Source organism: Myotis daubentonii, chromosome 21 (assembly GCF_963259705.1).
Source record: "Myotis daubentonii chromosome 21, mMyoDau2.1, whole genome shotgun sequence".
NCBI lineage: Eukaryota > Metazoa > Chordata > Mammalia > Chiroptera > Vespertilionidae > Myotis > Myotis daubentonii.
In genome coordinates this window covers 10,450,604-10,472,374 of record NC_081860.1, presented here as the reverse complement: position 1 = coordinate 10,472,374, position 21,771 = coordinate 10,450,604, and the positions used below count along the sequence as shown (strand labels likewise).

Below are 21,771 nucleotides of genomic sequence, written 5' to 3'. Positions count from 1 at the left end.
GGGCACATGCCCGGGATTGCGGGCTCGATCCCCAGTGTGGGGCGTGCAGGAGGCAGGTGGTCAATGAATGATTCTCTCTCATCATAGATGCCTCTCTCTCCCCCCCCCCTCTCTCTTTTTCTGAAATCAATAAAAATATACATACAAAACAGAAAAAAAGAAAAAGAATGGAGGAGATGAACTCAAGTCTGGGGCTCAGTGTCCCAGACCCCACAGGGGCAATGTTCATACCCCCAGCCCCCAGCCCCCCAGCAGCTGTGAGTGGAGAACCAGAGGCGGCTGCCAAGGGGGGGGGGGGGGCTGTTTTCAGTACCAAGAAAAGGGCAAGGGCTCTGGAGATGTTTAGAAGGTGAAAACCGGAAAGAAAAAGAAAAAAATACAACCTGAATCTACGGAGAAGTGATAACCCCCAAACGATACAGGAACCAGGCTAGGAAATTCCAGGGACCTGCGCCCCCAGAGTCCCAGCGGCTACTCGGGGTGGCCCCCGTAGCATCCTGCTCGGTCCGTCCCGCCCCCCCGACGGGGCCCAGGACTGGATGGAGCCCGGGACAGACCTCCTGTCCCCCTGGAGCCCCCGCCCTCTGCTGGCCCCGGGTGCCTCCTCCCCTGAGGGACAAACACAGCAGACAGCTTTGTGAAGAGGTTTTAGTAGCTAAATATGGCACCACGTGTTCCAAGGCGATATAAATTACAGTATGCGGGACATACTGCCGGGCTGAGGTAAAACACACCGCTCCTGCCTCACATCACCTCCGCGAGGGGCAGCGCGGAGACGTGGAAAAACATGTCGCTTATAAAAAATCGTCCCCTAGAAAGGCCTCCTGAGAGGGCTGAGGCTCACCCTCCGCGAGTCCGGGACCGGGGACCGGGGATCGGGGCCCGCCGCCGCCCCTACTTCTGCCCCAGGGCTTTGTCCAGGTTGTTCTTGATGGTGTCCAGGAAGTCCGAGGTGTTCAGGAAGTGTTCGTTCAGCTTGACGCTGCCGAGAAAACACCACCCGCGTGAGGGGCAGAGCCGGAGCGTGGGGGTCTCGATGGCAGCCCCTGTGGGGAGGGGTGTGGCCAGGCCACCCGCGGGTCACAGGTCCCCCGCCGCCCGCCGCCAAGGGGCCACGGCCAAGTCAGCGGGAGCCTGGGAAGGTCTGTCTGTTCACTGGCAGGTGAATGGGCCGCTGGGTACCAGGTCCCCTGGGAGAAGCTGGGAGATGGGTACCGGCGCGGGTGGATGGGGACCAATCAGGGGGCCTGGTCTGGGAAGCTTGGCCCGAACCCTCCCTCAGGGCTGTGGACCTGTCCTGCCCCCAGGCTCCTGGTGGCGAAGCTGACCGAAGACGGGGGCCTCGCCCTAGCCGGTGTGGCTCAATGGATAGAGCGTCGGCCTGCGGACTGAAGGGTCCCAGGTTCGAGTCCCGGTCAGGGCACATGCCCGGGTTGTGGGCTGGATCCCCAGTAGGGGGCGTGCAGGAGGCAGCCGATCCATGATTCTCTCTCATCATTGATGTTTCTCTCTCTCTCTCCCTCTCCCTTCCTCTCTGAAATCAATTAAAAAAAATGGGGGCCTCTAAGAAGGGTCCCCCAGCTTCTGCCCACTGGCCCCCCGAGGCCCCGGAAGGCCAGCCCTGCCCTCCGCCCCGGCCACGCACTTGCTGAGCCCGTGGATGCAGCCGGCCAGGTCCTTGGTCATGGCTCCGCTCTCCACTGTCTGCACGCACACCTTCTCCAGGGTCTGGGAAAACCTGCAGGGGGCGGGCAGAGTGAGCCCTGGGCTGGGCAGCATCCGGCCCAGAACCTGCCCCGGGGCCAGCGCAGCCCCTCTCCGGGCTCACCTGATGAGGTCCTGGTTCCCGTCCAGCTTCCCCCGGTGCTCCAGGCCCCGCGTCCAGGCGAAGATGCTGGCGATGGGGTTGGTGCTGGTCGGCCGGCCCTGGGGGCAGCGGGCGCAGGGGAATTAAGAGCCGAAAAGCCAACCAAGGAGGCAACCTGGAGGCAACCCTGACCGACAGGGCCAGGCCCATCCTCCCAGCCCGTGTGGCACACTCCCCACGCTTACCTTCTGGTGCTCCCGATAGTGGCGCGTGACTGTCCCATGAGCAGCCTCAGCCTCGATGGTCTTTCCGTCAGGGCAGACCAGCACGGACGTCATCAGGCCCAGGGAGCCAAAGCCTGAGGCGTGGGAGAGCCTCCTCTGAGTGTGGCCGCCTCGCCCCAGGTCACCTGGATCCAGCCCACCTGCCTTCCTGCCGTCACTCAACTTATGACTCTGCCCACCCTAGAGTGGGGGGCAGGGCAGGCACTGTTTCTGGTTGGTCCACCCTGGTCGTGGGACTCCAGGGCCCAGCACAGGGCAGGGGAGCACCCACAGGTGGCGAGAGCTGGCCCGTCAGCATATACAGGTTTTCCACGCCAAACCTACCCTTTTGCAAATCTGGTTTGCTTTGCAAAAGGGTGACTTTGCTTTGCAAAAGGGTGAATGTGAAGCGGAACACCTGCATCTGTGGCCCCACCTCCAGGCGTCCCCCAGCCCGTGGCCCCTGGGGCCCAAGACCCCACAGAGTTCTGCGCACCCAGCCCGGCCCGTGGCCGGGAGGCACGTTGCAGCAGCAGGAAGGAAGCCTGCTGGCAGCACTTCCCAGCGACCGCTTTTATCTGCTGCTCTTTCCGGCTACTTGCAAGCTTTGCGGTAAGTTTCCGGTCCTTCCCAAATCCACGTGCGGAGCTTTTCTGTTGCCAAGATCCCCACGGCACCAACGTAAGAATGGTCAAGTCCCCAGGAAGGAAAAGCGGGCAAGCCCTCTAGGGAAACGACCTGTCTAGGAAGTTCTGCTACTGGCGCAGGGCGAGGGGGTCCCGTCTCCGCTGCTCCCTGGACCCTCCCACTCACCAATTCCTTATCTATTTAGGGGTCACTGTGGCGCCTTTCTCTTGCCTGCTGTGGCTTTTCATCCTTCCAGCCCAGACGGGCGCCATGCTACTGAGAGGATCACCACTAACTTTTCAAAATAAAGCCAAAGGCCAGGCGCGATGAAAAGGCAGACGGTCTCAAAGCTCTGTAAAGCCTTGGACGATTCCTGACGGTTCCTCTCTGCTGGGATCTGATTTACCTTTCAGATGGAGGGTTTTTCCATCTTCCCTGATATTCTCCTACGTCTGAAAGGTTTACTGTGCCCGCCCTGGCCGGTTTGGCTCAGCGGATAGAGGGTCGGCCTGCAGACCGAAGGGGCCCGGGTTCGATTCCGGTCAAGGGCACATACCAAGGTCGCAGGCTCCTCCCCAGCCCAGGCCCTGGACGGGGCGAGTGCAGGAGGCAACCAATCGATGTGTTTCTCTCACATTGATATTTCTCTCCGTCTTTCCCTCTCTCTTCCACTCTCCCTAAAAATCAATGGAGAAATATTCTCGGGTGAGGATTAAATAAAGGTTTACTGCGCAAAAAAAATTCTCTGCAATTTAAAGAGCACCTGCCCTAGCCGGTTTGGCTCAATGGATAAAGTGTCGGCCTGCGGACTGAAGGGTCCCGAGTTCGATTCCAGTCAAGGGCGCATGCCCAGGTTGCGGGCTCAATCCCCAGTACGGGACGTGCAGGAGGCAGCCGATCCATGATTCTCTCTCATCACTGATGTTTCTATCTCTCTCTCCCTCTCCCTTCCTCTCCGAAATCAATAAAAATATATTTTAAAATGATAATAAATAACGAGCACCCAGATTGCTCAATCCCATTCGGTTCCACTGGAGCCAAAAACCTAGTCACTCGGCCCCTCCCTGGACAGGAACCTCGGGGTCAACACGCCTAGCCCCTGAGAACCTGAAGTCCGGGTTCCCCCCTTCTCTTCAATGACCCCCTTAGTAATACACCCGTCCAAACCGAATTTGCGATCCTTCCTCACTCAGCTCCCAGGGAGCACATGCCCCCTGCTGTCCACAGGGGACCTTGCAAGGAGCCGGCAAGCCCGGGTGCTGCTGTACACTAGAGGACCTTTTCTATCAAAAGGGTCTAAAAATGACCTCGGCCAGAGAGGCCGAAGGACCCATCCCCACAGGGAGCAGGGGGCTCCCGGCGTACCCTGGGCCAGGATGTCCGACTGCACGTCTCCATCATAGTTCTTGCAGGCCCACACAAAGCCGCCTGAAGACTTGAGGACCTGAGCCACCATGTCATCAATGAGCCGGTGCTCGTACCAGATCTTATTCTTCTCGAACTCGGTCTTATAATGCCTGGAAGCAAAGGGGCCTGTTGTGGGAAGACAGGAGGAGGCTGACAGATTGGGGGATCCCTTCCTGAGCCAAATGGATGAGGGCCGGGGTGGGGGGGACCAGGGGGGAGAGCTGGGGCATCTGATCAAGGGAGCGGCTGTTACTTCTCATAGATCTCCTGGAAGATGTCCTTGAAGCGCCCGTCGTAGGCTTTCAGAATGGTGTTCTTTGTGCTCATGTACAGCGGCCACTTCTTCTGGATGGCGTACTGGAAGCAGCTGTGCGCAAAACCCGAGATGGACTGCAGGGAGAAAGACGGGTTTCCGGCATGGTCCCCCAGGGCCAGGCCCCGCCCGGGGATGGCACCCCTTCCCTCCACACGACCCTCTCCTGCAATCTGGGCTCATCCAGCCACCTTCTGCAGGCCTCTGCTGTTTCTGCTGGCCCAGCGTCCCCCTCCCAATTTCAGGGAGGACACAGTCCCCCAGCTTTGGTTTGCAAAGCTACCTCCCCCTCTGCAACTCTTAGACCAGGGGTCCTCAAACTTTTTAAACAGGGGGCCAGTTCACTGTCCTTCAGACTGTTGGAGGGCCGGACTACAGTTTAAAAAAAAACTACGAACAAATTCCTATGCACACTGCACATATCTTATTTTGAAGTAAAAAAACAAAACGGGAAAAAATACAATTATTTGCATGTGGCCCGCGGGCCATAGTTTGAGGACCCCTGTCTTAGACCATATGGCTGGGCTGGGATCTGTCTCTCTCTAGACTCTATGTGTCTGGCTTATCCAATCAGAGCGCCTCCTCTCTCTCTCTCCGGGCCCCTGTGATTGGCTCAGAGGGGGTCATGTGATTCAGGCTAGAACTTTTGCGGGAAGCAGTCAAGCTGGCAGAGATAAGCCGGGAGCAGAGAGCCCATCTCACCTCGTCAGTGTTGTACATGCCCATGCCCACGCCGCCAGCCGGGAAGTTGAACACCTCCCACTCCTTGGCACTGCTGCCATCCTTTGGGGTGAACACCATCTTGAAGGTGCCGGCCCGGTCAGCCACAAAGTCCGTGGCCTTGTACTGCAGAGACGAGAGGGTGGCTCAGGCCGGGGGCTCCAGACGGAGGGGGTCCCGGGCCAGCAGAGCCCAACTCCCGCCGCGGCCCACCTGGTCGCCATGGGCGTGCCTGCCAATGGTGATGGGCATGGTCCAGCCAGGGACGAGGCGGGGGATGTTCTTGCAGATAATGGGCTCCCGGAAGACGGTCCCGCCCAGGATGTTCCGGATGGTTCCGTTGGGACTCTTCCACATCTTCTTCAGCTTGAACTCTAGGAGAGCAGAGATGACGTGGCCCCACCATAGCCCCCACCTTCCAGCCAGAATCCGAACCCCGAGCAAGAGCACAGCCAGGGAAAGAGTCTAGAGCAGTGACGGCGAACCTTTTGAGCTCGGCGTGTCAGCATTTTGATTTTTTTTTTTTAAATATATTTTATTGATTTTTTACAGAGAAGAAGGGAGAGAGATAGAGAGATAGAAACATCAATGAGAGAGAAACATTGATCAGCTGCCTCCTGCACATCTCCTACTGGGGATGTGCCCGCAACCAAGGTACATGCCCTTGACCGGAATTGAACCTGGGACCTTTCAGTCCGCAGGCCGACGCTCTAGCCACTGAGCCAAACCGGTTTCGGCAGCATTTTGAAAAACCCTAACTTAACTCTAGTGCCGTGTCACATATAGAAATTTTTTGATATTGGCAACCATAGGAAAACAAAGACTTATATTTTTGATATTTATTTTATATAATTAAATGCCATTTAACAAAGAAAAATCAACCAAAAAAATGAGTTCGCGTGTCACCTCTGACACGCGTGTCATAGGTTCGCCATCACTGGTAGAGTGTGAATGTGTGGGCCCCAGAACCACACTGCCTGGCTTCAGGGTCCACTCCACCACCTCTGACTGTGAGTCCCGTGCAGGTGGTCGAACCCGAGCTACAAAATGAAAGTAGTGACAGCCCTGGCCGGTGTGGCTCAGTGGATAGAGCGTCAGCCTGTGGACTGAAGGGTCCCAGGTTTGATTCTGGTTAAGGGCACATGCCAGGGTTGCGGGCTCGATCCCCAGGCGTGCAGGAGGCAGCCGATCAATGATTCTCTCTCATCATTGATGTTTCTATCTCCCTCTCCCTTCCTCTCTGAAATAAAAAATATATTTTCAAAAAGAAAAGAAAGTAGTGATAAAACACCTACTCTTTTGGATCGCTGTGAGGATTAAATGAACTCATACATGAAGCGCCTAGAACAGTGCCTGGCACGTGGTCTGACTATTGTAACTCCCACATGGTACTGGGACGTGTAGCTCAGCCCGATGAACCCTGGCAGGACACGGCCTCACCCGGGTGCCCTGGTTCTGGCCGCAGAACTGCCACTAATCGCAAGGGCCAGGCCTGAGTTATCAAGACCGTGACCTTTAACACCCTTATCCAGAAAATGGGGATATATACATCCCAGGGTTCGGGAGAATAAAAAGGAAAACTTGCGAGACGAGCTTAGCACGAAAATGATTCCAATACCCTAAGGTCAGTACAATCCAAAAGACAGGAGGAGGCCTGGGGGGTAGGGGGGCGGTCTTGAATGCTTCCTTCTAGGTCCCTGATTCTGCCAGGATTAAGGGGACAGAACTCTGCAAACTCCTACACCACCCTCTCTTGGCCTTTCTAAACCTGGCCCCTCTATCCACACACCACTGTCATTTCATGGAAGCCTTAAGAGCATCCCTCAGGACCAGGGAACAGCAGCCAGGACCAGGGCCAGCAGCCAGTGACCCCTGTACGGCTGTGGAGGACGCTAGCAACGTTCCCCGGAGCCCCCAAGGCTCTGAAATATACAGGCCTGGCACACAGTCCTCCCCTGGACAGAGCCGGCCCAGGTCTCTCTGTCCACCTGCCTGCAAACAGTCCAGGAGGCCAGAGGGGCAGCCCCCACAAGCGCCATTCTCACTGTGCCAACATCAGCGTCAGCTTCCTCCTCCTCCTCCCTGTCACCGATGGCACCTCCACTGGCCAGAGCCACACATCACAGCAGAAACCCCCCTGGCCCGGGAGCAGGGAACGGATTCTGGTCTCTGCTCGATCACACCGCAACTGTGGAAGCTGAAGCCGGCCCCTTAACCGCCCCTCCCCAACCCCACCTACAGGGACCACTGTCGCCCAGGCATTCGCAGGGAGACTGGGGTCACGTCCCAGCCCACCCACCCCTCAGGCCCCCGCACCTTCCACACGGGCCTCATCAGGAGTGATGGTGGCGCACTTGACAGCCACGCTGTACTTCTGGGTGGCCAACGCCGAGTCGATGGTGACCTGGTCGTCAGTCTTGTCACGGTTTGGGAGCCCCAGGTCGAAATACTTGAGCTGGACGTCCACGTGGGGCAGGATGAGCTAGAGACAGAGGCCAGGGCAAGGCGTCAGCCCAGATACGATGACTCACGGGCATGTGCAGGCTGTGGCAGGGGACACTCAGTCAGGGCAGGGACGAGGGAAGGCCGGGGGGGGGGGGGGATGGGGGGGTCAGCGCAGCAGAGGGCGAGAGTCAGCCATTCCTCGGTGGGGCCCGGCCAAACCTGGCTGGAGGCCGGGGCTCCGGAGAGAGGCCGGCAGCCCCGCAGAGGGCTCATCCCCTAGCATGGAACACATGCCCCCGCCATGGCCCATCAACTCAGCCAAACCCCAACCTCCAAGTGCATCGCTATTCTCTAAACCAGGGGTGGGGCCCAGTGGTTGAGCGTCGACCTAGGAACCAGGTGGTCAGGTTCGATTCCCAGTCGGGGCACATGCCCAGATAGTGGGCTCGATGCCCAGTGTGGGGTGTGCAGGAGGCAACCGATCAACGAGTCTCTCACCGTTGATGTTCCTATCTCTCCCTCTCCCTTCCTCTCTGAAATCAACAAAATATATTTGAAATAAATAAATAAGTGAGGGATGGGCAACATCTGGCCTGCAGCCTGTATAAGGCCCACGGAATCACTTGGTCTGGTTCTGCCAAGACATTAGGGGTGAGTTCATTAAATGTCTGACCGGCCCTGGCTGGCTTGGCTCAGTGGATAGAGCATCGGCCTGCGGACTGAAGGGTCCCAGGTTCGATTCCGGTCAGGGGCACATGCCTGGGTTGCAGGCTCGATCCCCAGTGGGGGGTGTGCAGGAGGCAGCCGATCAACGATTCTCTCCCATCAGTGATGTTTCTATCTATCTATCCTTCTCCCTTCCTCCCTGAAATCAATAAAGAAATATTTAAAACATAAATAAATAAATGTGTGACCAAACATAGGAGGATAATTTTTTTTTTTTTAAGCAGGATAATTTTTAAGCTGATCATTTTGTATGGCCCATGAATAATTTTCTAAACATCCAAATGGCCCTTGACAGAAAACAGGTTCCCCACCCCTGCAAGAGTGGGTCCCCTCATCTCCCCCATTCAGAAATGGCGCCTCTCAACCTTCTCCTTGCGGACACAGATAAACTGTAGGGTCTTCACGTGGACAGCACACTCTCCCAGGCAGAACCCAGTGACTTGGAGAAGCCCAGACTCCCTGGGAACCACGGGCGGTGGTGGCTCAAACCAGTCCCTGCCCTGCAGAGCGCACCACGGCCACCACTCACAAAGACAGCCCTGCACCACTCAGAAAAGGTGACCTCGCCCTAGCCGGTTTGGCTCAGTGGATAGAGCGTCGGCCTGTGGACTCAAGGGTCCCAGGTTCGATTCCCGTCAAGGGCATGTACCTGGGTTGCGGGCACATCCCCAGTAGGGGGCGTGCAGGAGGCAGCTGATCGATGTTTCTCTCATCGATGTTTCTAACTCTCTATCCCTCTCCTTTCCTCTCTGTAAAAAATCAATAAAATATATTTAAAAAAAAAACAAAGAAAGAAAAGGTGACCTCCAGCCAGCAGGAGTGGCTCAGTGGCTGAGCGTCGACCTATGAACCAGGAGATCACGGTTCGGTTCTGGTCAGGGCAGATGCCCGGGTTGCGGGCTCCGTCCCCAGTAGGAGACATGCAGGAGGCAGACGACCAATGATTCTCTCTCATCATGGATGTTTCTATCTCTCTCTCTCCCTTCCTCTCTGAAATCAATTAAAAAAAATAAACAAAAAATAAATTAAAAGAAAAGGTGACTCCAGGCACAGCTGCACCCACACCAGCTCTGCCCTCCTTCACCCCCTCGAGGCAGCACGTCGGACAGAGGGGGTGAGAGGGACAGGATATGGGCCTTTCCAAACCTGGCGCCTCTATCCACACACCATTGTGGATACAGATTGGGACACGCAGGCTTCGGCACCAGCAGGAGGCACAGGCCGCTGCCAGACGCCCCAAGAACCACGAGCGAGCGGACTGACACAGCGGAAGGATGGGTGGGAGGGAAACAGGACTGCGGCCGCCCACCCCACGAAGGGACAGGGGCATCAGGTGATGGGTGGGGCCTGAAGCAGGGGTGGGGGGAGAGGCCTGTGCTGGGGCAGAGCGCTGAGCCTGGCCCGCCACGGGGAGAGCTGCCACCCACTCCGGCGGGACCTACCTTGTCCTTGATGAACTGCCAGATGATACGGGTCATCTCATCGCCGTCCATCTCCACCACCGGCTTGGCCACCTTGATCCTCTTGTCGGCATCTAGGACGGGCACAGACACGGCATGAGGCCCCTGGGGAGGAGGGTGAGGGAGCCCCCCGCCCCAAGGGGAGAGCAGTGGTCAGCCAGGCCCAGCTGCCCAGCGTTCACACCCAGGAACAGCTCTCGGACAGCTCGGGGACCTGAACCCCCCACTGAGCGTGGCCAGCCTGGCCAGTGAGATCTCCTCCCCGGGGATCTGAAGGCAGAGGAGACAACGCAGAGAACTCGAGCCAGCCGGGGCCGCCCTGTCCGGCAGCACGTCGGGAGAGGTTGCCCGGGGCTGCTGCCACCTGGCTCCCCAGGATCCCCTCTAGTCCAATTTTTTTTTAAAATCCTCACCCAAGGGTATTTTTTTCCATTGACTTTTAGAGAGAGTGGAAGAGAGAGGGAAAGACGGAGAGAAACATCGATGTGAGAGAAACATATGATTGGTTGCCTCCTGCACGAGCCCGGGACAGGGAGGAGCCTGCAACCGAGGTATATGCCCTTGACCGGAATCGAACCCGGGACCCATCGGTCCGCAGGCCGATGCTCTATCCACTGAGCAGAACCAGCCAGGGCTTCCCTGGGTCCTTCTAATAACATCCTCTCAAACGCGGCCCGTCACTCACTCGGTCTGTTGCTTGCAACCCGAGAAGCTGACTAACTTGCAATGAGGAGGGATTGTCTTAACACCTCCTCCAGGCAGGACAGCGTCCCCCACCGTTTGCAGGATTCCATTCACTCCTCCCCAAGGGAGTATCATCACCTCTGCTTTCGAGGTGAGGAGGCTGAGGTCCCCGGGTTACAGCTTGAAAACAGGAGGATTCGCACCTTGCAGGAGAGGAAACAGGCTGGGAAGGGAGCTCAGAACTGGCCCGAGTGGCTCAGGTCGGCCAGTCCTGCCAGAGAAGCATCACAAGACTGGACGAGGGGGAGGGCGGAGGGGAAACCGGAGCCAGGGAAGCTCTTCAAGGAAATTCTGACTCGAGAAAAACCCGACAGTCTGGGAAGTGCATTCCAAGGAAAACTCAAGAAAATGGCCCAGCCCCAGCTGGTTTGGCTCAGTGGCTAGAGCGTCGGCCTGCGGACTGAAGGGTCCCGGGTTCGATTCTGGTCAAGGACACATGCCCGGGGTTGCAGGCTCGACTCCCAAGTAGGGGGCGTGCAGGAGGCAGCCGATCCATGATTCTCTTATCATTGAGGTTTCTCTCTCTCTCTCCCTCTCTTTTCCTCTCTGCGATAAATAAAAATACATTTTTTAAAAAAGAAAAGAAAATGGCCCATCTAATTCATCAGTGCAGGCTGCCTTGGAGAAGGCTTGTTGACCCGAGGGGCACCCAAACTCCAAAACATCCCTCTGCCCACAGCCTGGAGGAACCAGTGACATCTGTGCAAAACCTGCAACCGGGTGGGTAGCTCAGCGGGTTGGAGCGTGGTCCTGATACGCCAAGGTTGTGGGTTCGATCCCTGGTCAGGGCACATACGAGAAGCAACCAACAAAAGCGTAAGTAAGTGGAACAACAAATAGATGTTTCTTCCCTCTCTCCCTCCCTTCTTTTCTCTTAAAAAAAAAAAAAAAGTGTCGAGATTATTCAGAGACAGGAGGGAACACAGATCCCTTGCTCAAGTGCAGCCTCGGATGCCCTTGTGAGTCAGACATAGAAAAGCAGAAAGCAACACAGACTGGAAGGAAATACTTCACTCCGCGGAGAACCAGGGATTTGGGGCCCAAGCTACAGCATTCCTTCACCCTTGGTGGCCTAAAGCTTGAATGGAACAGGTTTTAGGACCCGCAGAAAGTCTACGGGGCTGTGGCAGGGCGACCTTGATTCTAGGAGCGCTTCCTATGAGTTCATTTGAGGAGAGCCCATCCAATGTTTAAAGAACATATTGAACCCTAATCAGGATCCCTAAGGAGAGATTCATGTAGGGGCCAGTCCTAACGGTTGCACACTTGAGCTCCATTCAAGTTTTAGCTTCATGCCGGCAGCTCGTGGGCTGTGGACACCACGCGTCCTCCGTGAGGGAGTTGAATGTCAAGGTCACAGCTGTGCACACGGGAGTCCAACCCTCAGAGACCACAGGGCCCACAGGCTCATTCTGTTTGACCCACATAGTGTTTTTCTTAAGTATTAACTGGTGGCCACGTTTTAAAATCAGGAGATTGTAACAACAACAAAATCCCAGCCCTAGCTGGTTTGGCTCAGTGGCTAGAGCGTCAGCCTACAGACTGAAGGGTCCCAGGTTCGATTCTAGTCAAGGGCACATGCCCAGGTTGCAGGCTCCATCCCCAGTGGGGGGCATGCAGGAGGCAGCCGATCCATGATTCTCTCTCATCATTGATGTTTCTATCAATCTCCCTCTTCCTTCCTCTCTGAAATCAATACAAATATATATTAAAAAAATTTTTTTTAAATCCCAAAAAACAAGTGGGTAAAGGACTTGAATAGATAGTTCTCCAAAGTGATAGATAAAAAAGCCAACAAGTGCCAAAACCGGTTTGGCTCAGTGGATAGAGCGTCGGCCTGCGGACTGAAAGGTCCCAGGTTCGATTCCGGTCAAGGGCATGTACCTGGGTTGCGGGCATATCCCCAGTAGGAGATGTGCAGGAGGCAGCTGATCGATGTTTCTCTCTCATCGATGTTTCTAACTCTCTATCTCTCTCCCTTCCTCTCTGTAAAAAATCAATAAAATATATTTAAAAAAAAAAAGCCAACAAGTGTGTGAAAACATGCTCAACATCACTAATCATTAGGGAAATTCAAATCAAAACCACAATGAGATACCACCTGGACCCCTTAGAATGGCTACTATCAAGAAACAAACACACAAACAGAAAACAAGTCAACACTTGTTGGGCTCATGCCGGCAGCTCGTGGGCTGTGGACACCACGCTTTCTCCGTGAGGGAGTTGAATGTCAAGGTCACAGCTGTGCACACGGGAGTCCAACCCTCAGAGACCACAGGGCCCACTTACTTACAACCAGATGCTAAGCGCCTCTTCCTGAAACACCTAAAACACAACAGTGCCCGCCCCCACGGAGGGAGGATGGAAGGGAAGACCTACAGGTAGTGAGGAGAGAGCAAGCAGCGCCTTTGTCAAGGTCAAGGAGCTGGGAACAGTGATGAAAACCAGAGCAGGATGCGGAGAAACTGGAACCCTGCGCACGGCTGGTGAGAATGTAAACTCGTGCAGCTGCTACAGAAAACAGTTCCATACTGTGCCACTTATCCAGAAATTAAAAACTAGAGCCTGGCCGGCGTGGCTCAGTGGCTCAGCACTGACCCGAGAACCGAGAGGTCACGGTTTAATTCCCGGTCAGGGCACATGCCTGGGTTGCGGGCTCAATCCCCAGCGTGGGGTGTGCAGAATGCAGTGGGTCAATGATTCTCTGTCATCACTGATGTTTCTATCTCTCTCCCCCTCTCTCTTCCTCTCTGATATCACTAAAGATATATTGAAAAACAAAACCAAAAAACTAGAATCTCCATGTGACCCACCAGTCCTACTTCTGGATATATATCTGGAAGAAGCACAGCAGGGTCTTGTACACCCATATTCATATCAGCATTACCCACAGTAGCCAAGAGTGCGGAGCAACCCAAGTGTCCATCCACGGATGAATGAACAAACCAAATATGGCATGCACCTTCAGGAGAACAGGCCCGGCTGGTGTGGCCCAGTGGTTGACTGTCGACCTATGAACCACGAGGTCACATGCCCAGGTTGCGGGCTCGATCCCCAGTAGGGGGCGTGCAGGAGGCAGCCGATCAATGATTCTCACTCATGATGTCTCTATCTCTCTCACTCCCTCTCCCTTCCTCTCTAAAATCAATAAAAACTTTTTTTTTTTTTTTTTTAAAGAGGAGAACAGGACTCCAGGAGAATTAAGAAAAATTTTCCTCCTAAAGGCTGAACAATGTTCATGATTCCAAGTTTTCTAAGACTGGGCTCCTCACTCCTTAACCATGGATGTACCTGCTTTAAAACTAAAAAGGGAAGCGACTCCATGTGTTAGCGATGTGGGACCTACCCCAACAGCTTTTGCTGCTTGATCTTTTGTTTCAAATTGCACAAAAGCAAGTTTGCTTTGTATCTCTTACCCTGTGGTATAGTTACATGACAACATTGCAGCCCTGGCCAGGTAGCTCAGTGAGTCACAGTGTTATCCAGATACTTCAAGGTTTCGGGTTCAACCCCCAGTCAGGGCACATACAAGAATCTACCAATGAATGCCAAAAAGTGAAACAACAAATCGATGTTTCTTTCTCTCTAAAAAAAAAAAATTACCATCTTTCCCAAACACTCTTTCAATCCAGCGGCGTTTAACATTTTGGGAAAGCAACTCCTATGATAAATTAGAAGCAGTATTCAATATGTAAGGACTTAATAACTAAGCTTTTTACAATTCCTGTACCTTACTCAGAAGCTCAATGAACTTTAACGATATTTTTATGGCAGAACGGACATGCAATGGAATATTATGCAGCCCTGAAAAGGAAGGCAATCTGGTCACACAGGCCACAACACGGATGAACCTCAAGGCCTTCAGGACACTGTGCTAAGTGAAACAAGCCAGTCACAAAAAGACAGACTCACCTTATATGAGGTGCCTAACGAAATCAAAGTCATAGAAACAGAAAGTGGAAAGGTGGTTGCCAGGGGCTGGGGTGGGGGGAATGGGGAGTGATTGTTTAATAAGTATAGAGTTTTAGTTTTGCGAGATGAAAAAGCTCTGGATATTGGTTGTACAATAATGGAAATACACTGAACACTACTGAACTGCAGACTTAAAAATGGGTAAAATGGAAATTTCTGTTACGCATTTGTACAACCTATAGATATAGAAGCCTAATATGCAAATTGTCCCCGTGGGAGTTCAACGGGGACACAGATCATTCCCTATGGCGTGTGCTGACCACCAGGGGGCAGCATGTAACTAAGGAAGGCCCCGGCCAGCAGCTGGAAGGCCCCGATGGGCCCTGATTGCTGGCCAACCCTAGGGACCCTACCTGTTCACAAATTTCATGCACCGGGCCTCTAGTAAAACATAAGAAATAAAGGTTCAATTAAAAAAATTAAACCAGTAAAAAAAAAAATGTAAACACCTTAGAAGATTTTACATAAAAATCCAGCCTTTCTGGTGACAGGATTGAGAAGTACAGGTTGGTAGTTACAGAATAGCCACAGGGATGTAAGGTACAGCCTAGGGAATGTAATCGATAATATTGGAATTATGTGTGGTGCCAGGCGGGGACTGGAAATAGGGGGAACACTTTGTAAAGTATATGACTGTCTAACAACTATGTGTGTACCTGGAACAAATACAAAATAACACTGAATGCAAACTGTATTTGAAAATAAAGTTTTTAGCCCTGGCTGGTTTGGTTCAGTGGATAGAGAGTCGGCCTGCGGACTGAAGGGTCCCAGGTTCAATTCCGGCGAAGGCACATGCCCAGGTTACGGGCTCGATTCCCCGTAGGGGGCGTGCAGGAAGCAGCCGATCAATGATTCTCTCTCATCATTGATGTTTCTCTCTCTCTGTCCTTTTCCCTTCCTCTCTGAAATCAATAAAAAATATTAAAAAAAAAAATAGCCCTAACCGGTTTGGCTCAGTGGATAGAGCGTCGGCCTGCAGATTGAAGGGTCCCAGGTTCGATTCCTGTCAAGGGCATGTACCTTGGTTGCGGGCACATCCCCAGTGGGGGGCGTGCAGGAGGCAGCTGATCGATGTTTCCCTCTCATCAATGTTTCTGACTCTCTATCCCTCTCCCTTCCTCTCTGTAAAAAAATCAATAAAAAATATTTTTTTAAAAAAAAGAAAAGAAAGTTTTTAATTTAAAAAAAGTAAAGTAAAATAAATTAAGAATAGAAAAAAAAATCCAGCCTCTCTTGAAGAAAGAGCTGCTTCCACAGGCTGAGCCCGTGCTGGCTCTCAGCCCAGATGGGGTGGGCTGAGCTGAGGCGGCCTCTCTCTCCCTGCCAGGCCTACCGCCAGGCCTACCCCGTGTCTCTCAGAGTCCCCTAAGGCATGGCTGTTGTTCAGCCAAATATGGTGGAGACATTCCCATCATCTGCCCCCCTGGGAGACAAGTGGCAACAAGCACCCTGAAATCCCAGGAACAGAGGCGGGGCCTCCCCGAATGCCTCCTAGGGGCACCATGAAATCTTCAGATGAGACGTTGCACCAACCTTGTCCTCCCGGCCAGGGTGTGGGGATGGGATTACAGCAGTCCCAGGAGGTCCGTTAGGACAACTGTCCTCCCCGTGTGGGGCTCCCAGCACCCAACACCAAGTAAGGATTTATTTTTATTTTCTTTCTAATAATATTTTCATTGATGTCAGAGAGGAAGGGAGAGGGATAGAGAGATAGAAACATCAACGATGAGAATCATTGATCGGCTGCCTCCTGCAAGCCCCCTACTGGGGATCGAGTTGCAACCCAGGCATGTGCCCTGACGGACAATCAAACCTGCGACCTCTTGGCTCCTGGGTTGACGCTCAACCGCTGACCCACACCTGCCGGGCCCAAACCCATGCCTGGTTTTCAGGATCTGCCTGCTGCTGCAAGTTCAAGGCTCAAGGTACCCGAACAGCAGCTGCCTGCAAGACCACTGCTTCTACGGCATCCGTACCCATACTCAGCCAGCACGGCCCAGCAGAACAAGGAGCCCCAATTCCGGGAGCAATTTTGGAAGACATTCTAGTATTTTCCTCCCTTTCTCTCACACCCACAGTCAAACCATCAAAAAGCCTTACTGGTTCTTCCTTCAAAATACATCCAGAATCCAACCACTTCTCACCTCCCCCAGAGCCACCACGCAGCTCCCAGCCAGGTTATACCTCCTACCCGGTCCCTGAGGCCAGAGTGCTCCTGCTAAAATGCAAAGCAGGAGCCCTGGCCGGTTTGGCTCAGTGGATAGAGCGTCGGCCTGCAGACTGGAGGGCCCCAGGTTCAATTCCGGCCAAGGGCACATGCTCGGGTTGTGGGCTCGGTCCCCAGTAGGCGGCATGTAGGAGGCAGCTGATCCATGATTCTCTCTCATCATTGATGTTTCTATCCTTCCCTCTCCCTTTCTTTCTGAAATCAATAAAAAAATATATTTTTTTTAAATAAATGCAAAGCAGGTCATGACACTCCTCTCAAAACCCTGCAAAGCCTCTCCTTTCAGTCAGAGTAAAGGCCGAGGTCCTCAAAAATGGCCTGAAAGCCCCCTCAACTCTCACCACGTCCTAGCCCATCTGTCACTCACCATCATGGACTCTGAGCCACCGTCGTGCGCCAACGCTTTCCTCTCTGCTTCTCCCACAGGCGATAGAACTCCATCCACCAAGACCTCGACCCCTGCGGTTCACTCTTCCCTAGATAACCAAACGCCCTGCTTCTTCTACCCAAACTTTCACACACACACCTTCCTTCCTCATTTGTTCTCCTGTTAGCATATATCACAGTAAACAAAACTTCTATCTTTTTTTAAAAATATATTTTATTGATTTTTTACAGAGAGGAAGGAAGAGGGATAGAGAGTTAGAAACATCGAGGAGAGAGAAACATCCATCAGCTGCCTCCTGCACACTCCCCACTGGGGATGTGCCTGCAACCAAGGTATATGCCCTTGACCGGAATCGAACCTGGGACCCTTACGTCCGCAGGCCGATGCTCTATCCACTGAGCCAAACCGGTGAGGGCCAGACTTCTATCTTGTTTACTGTCTCCACATTAGAAGTTAAGCTCCACGAAGGGCAGAAATCTGGACCTCATATTCCCAGCTCTGTCCCTAGCACCTCGCACAGTCCCTGGCGCACACACGGCAGAAGCACACTATTTGCTGAAGTGCCGGGAGCCGGTCCATCCTTGCTGTTTCAAGGGACCTGGCATATATGGCATACTGTCCTTAATATGTTTGCTGACCTTCTTGGCACTATGTGTTTTAACCAAGGTCACCTCTCTGAGAAAGGTTGTTTCCCCAGGTAGGGATTTTCCCCTGAAGTTAGGGAGGGAATAAAAGCCCTTAACTAAGTGCCAGGCGGGTAATTAATCACTTTAACTACGAACAATCATGCTTAAGCTACATAATCTTTACTCCCTGGAATGGAGATAAGAAACGCCCTAACCTTTGGAATAGAGATTGATAGGACTGGAATCAACTGGTATAAATACAGATGTAACAAGACAACAGGACACAGAACCTAGACACAGAACCTAGACACAGAACCTAGAGACAGAAGAACTTCGCTGGAGAGAACATGGCAAAAGATCCTGGACAGAAACTGGCCACAGAACCTAGAGACAGAACCTAGCAAGAGAACCTGGCTGAAGAACCTAGAGACAGAACCTGGCTACAGAACCTGGATAGAACATGGCAAGAGAACCTGACTAGAACCTGGTGACTGAACCTGGCTGGAGAACCTGGAGAACCTGGCTGGAGAATTTAGCAAGAGAACATGGACACAGAACCTGGCTGGAGATCCTAACCAGAACTTGGCTGGAGATCCAGACCAGAACTTGGCTGGAGACCCTGGCTAGAGATCCTGGCTAGGCTGCTGATCGACTGAACGCTGTCTCCGTGTCATTCCTTCTTCGCCAACTCCGTCTACACCTTTGGGGACCCCTGGACCTGCTGGGGTTGGACCCCCAGCACTGAAGTGAAGGCATGAATGAATGTCAAGGTATGGTCAGTTGGGCCTGCTGCCCTGCCCTCACCTCCTGTTTGGATGGAATGTGCTTCCCCCGCCCCGTCTCCCGGGATGCATTGCTACACAGCGGCCGGCGAGTTCTCACCATCGGACTGCACCAGACCATCAAAAGTGTACACGGTGGGAATTCTGCCAGGCAAGGGAGAAGCTCACAATTTATAGTGTGTGAATATTTGCCACCTGCTGGCATTTTCCACCTGGGTTTGCAGAAGAGTAAAGTCCAGGGCAGGCCACGGAGTCCGGCTTCCAGGAACCGGAGAGCAGTTTCCAGCTCATACCCTAAATGGCATCAGCGCACGAGGCCTCGGCCTCACAGACAGGATTTGGAGACAGGCCCCAGGTTTTCTTGAGAGACTTTTCTTCAAAACCTACTGGACCTAAACACAACCACCCAAACAGCTCTGAAGGGACAGCTGTGGTCTTATGTGATGTGCACATACTGAGCCAGGCCGGTTAAGCATCAATGGTTAAGCATCGACCTATGAACCAGGAGGTCACGGTTCGATTCCCGGTCAAGGGCACTTGCGGGGGGGTGTTGTTACAGGCTCAACCCCCAGTAGGGGGCCTGCAGGAGGCAGCCAATCAATGATTCTCTCCCATCTCTTTCTATATCTTTCTCCCTCTTCCTTCCTCTCTGAAATCAATTAAAATGTATTTTTTTTAAAAAGAACTCTACTAGGTTTGCAAAACCTTGAACCATCATTAAATAAATTTCCCTTGAATCTATGAGCACAGGCAAGTCACCAAGATCTGAAGAGTTAAAAGGTAGCCAAGAAAATTAAGAAGTTCTCCCACTAGGAGTGGAGCAGAGAAAGGCTAGATGAGTAATTCTCCCAACAGGTGGTTAGAAGGAGCCCACAGTCACATACCCAAACTCTGTTTTATCAGAACCACACTGGAGGCCTATGAGTTGCACAACTAGAAAGAGACACGTGTGGGAACCACCAGGCAGCAAAGACACAGGGTGTTTTAGCCCAAAAATACTCTTTCTGTGTCATCAAGGGGAATGCCAACTATTTTGTCTCTGCCAGCGTTGCCTGGTACCAAGCTAGCAGAGGTCAGAATCGTATACTCTCACGTCCAACTCAAATACCGGGCATTCTTCCCATTAATAACCAACTTTCGGAAGGACCGGCGATTGCCTGCTCTTTTTATGTGTTACCAAAATTCAGGCCACTAAGGTGCTGTTTTCCTGTTTGTGTGTGGAGGGGGTGGGGGTTCTTTTGAAAAATATATTTTGTATTGACTTTTTAGAAAGAGAGGAAGGGAGAGAGAGAGAAACATCGATGTGAGAGTGAAACATCAATTGGCTGCCTCCTGACCGCCCCCTAATGGCAATTGATCCTGAAACCCCTGCCTGATAGGGAATCAAACCCAAACCTTTTGGTGGCCAGAGGACGCCCAACCAACTGAGCCATACAGGCCAGGCTTTTTTTTTTTTCTTTTTAAAAATCAAAAAAAATTTTTTTATCATCAATGCAGAATAAAAAGGAGAATTGCAGGCGGTATCTAACTTGCACCATCTTTTGCTGAAGGTGGTGCCTATGGGAAACTTGGTTTGGGGGCACTTGGAACCTAGGAATTGGGGGGCTGACCCTGTAGAGACAAATCCTAGACGTTCAAAAGCAGAAACGCCCCTTTCTCCTTGGCAAGTGGTGGTGGTTGGGGGGGGGGTGCTGGGGCCCCAACACTAGTCAGCTGCTCCCACACCGGGTTAAAGATTACCTACACTGGCAGGAGAGCCAGACTGCGTGAGCCCCACCCCCTCTTCCTCAGTCTCCTGGCTCACCCCAAGGGGCTCCTGGCCAGGTGAGCATAGGGGTTTCCCGGACAACAGGCATCAGACCGGAACAAGGGACCTACATTGTCCCCTGCCATTTGTAACGGGCGGTGGAGAGCCAGGGTGCAGGCCGTGCCCACATACCAGCAGGGGCAGCCTACATTGATCATGGAGGTTCAGGCTACGTCCTGCTTCCCACGACCCCACCGCTGTCTCCCCCGCTAAGCCGGGAGCTAAGGGTACCCCGTGAGCTGTGAACAAAGTCTCCGCATGGGTGAGCCCGGCAGGGCCGAAGAGCAGCGCAGGAGCCGGCCCGCGAGAAAAGGCAAATCCAGCCAAGGACAGGGCCTGGGATGGAGCCTCAAGTGCAGCGGCAAGGAGAAGGGAGGGAGTCCAAACAAAGGGGGAAATGAAAAGCACGCTTCTCCAGCTGTCGCATAAAAAGGCTCCAAAAATAGCTGACGAGGGCCTGGCAGCCAGGAGGGGTTACAGCGCGCTTGGCTGAAAAGGAACGGGAAGTGCATGCCTCCTCCCCCCCTCCCGCCTTTGTCTGAGCAGAAACAGCTCGCGGGGTGCTCCGGCCTCCACCCGGTTGCTCGTCTCCCGCCAGCGCGGGTGGGATCCCCTCCTGGTCCGGGACACCCCCCAGCACCTCCATACAGTTAAATCGGGTGCGCGAGGCAGCCCCGATCTCTGCCCGCCCCCACCCCGCCCCGCAACCCCCGCGCGCAGGGCCGCAGGGCTGGCATCGCCCGGGCCACCAGTTGCCACCGTCCTTCAAGTCCCCACCGCTGCGCCTGGCGCGGCCTGGGAGCTCGGGGCAGGGGGCCGCGGAACGAGGCTGCACCCCCCCCCCCACCCCGCTCTTTGTGTGCCCAAACCCGCGGTCTCCGGCCAGCGAGCGGCCCGATCGCGCTCCCCGGCCCCCGCCCGGAGGCCGCCACGTCGCGGAGCCCGGCGCGCGCCCGCCTGGACCCTTCTGGCACTCACAGTGGCGCCGCGGCTGCTCCTGCAAGTTGGGGCCCGTCAAGGCGGCCGGAGCCCACGCCGGCCCGGAGCCCGACGCCCTGCCGAGCGAGCGCACGACCCGCAGGTAACCAGCCATGCCGAGCAGAAGGAACCAACCCCGCAGGCGAGACCCGAGCGCCGGCCGCTGCTCCGCTGCCTCGCGGCGGGCTGCCCAGACCTGGGCGCCGGGCGCGCGGGCACGGCGGGGGCGGGGCTCCCGGGGCCGCCGTCCCATTGGGCCGCGCCGGGAGGGGGGCGGGGCCAGGCGGCGGGACACGCCCCCTCACGCAGCCGGCGCGGCACCCGCGTCGCGGGAAGCCCAGTTGGACCCGCGCCAGAGGCGGGTGGGACGGTCTCCCGGGACCCGCGCGCGGGGGTCGGCGCTGGAGGCGGAGGGGCGCCCCCTCTCTCCAGGTCCCCTCGTTCAAATCAGGGTGTTAACTGCCGGCACAGCTTAACAA

At 54.3% G+C, this 21,771-nt stretch overlaps 1 protein-coding gene across 2 annotated transcripts; it reads right to left on the bottom strand.

Annotated features, from left to right (window-relative positions):
• Nucleotides 1-634: 634 nt before the first annotated feature.
• On the bottom strand, nt 635-21,499 carry IDH2 (isocitrate dehydrogenase (NADP(+)) 2). Of its 2 annotated transcripts, XM_059678072.1 has the most exons (12): nt 21,293-21,499; nt 9,751-9,842; nt 7,454-7,619; nt 5,351-5,511; nt 5,120-5,263; nt 4,358-4,494; nt 4,063-4,214; nt 2,053-2,165; nt 1,829-1,926; nt 1,646-1,738; nt 889-982; nt 635-858 (listed from the first exon to the last, which is right to left on the bottom strand). In XM_059678072.1, exons 1-11 carry the CDS (start codon nt 21,405-21,407, stop codon nt 895-897), a joined length of 1,359 nt encoding a protein of 452 aa, XP_059534055.1. In that variant the 5' UTR covers nt 21,408-21,499; the 3' UTR covers nt 635-858; nt 889-894. The 2 variants fall into 2 exon arrangements, with proteins under 2 accessions (XP_059534055.1, XP_059534054.1); XM_059678071.1 differs by having other exon boundaries at nt 635-982; nt 21,293-21,498.
• Between the last annotated feature and the right edge of the window lie 272 nt (nt 21,500-21,771).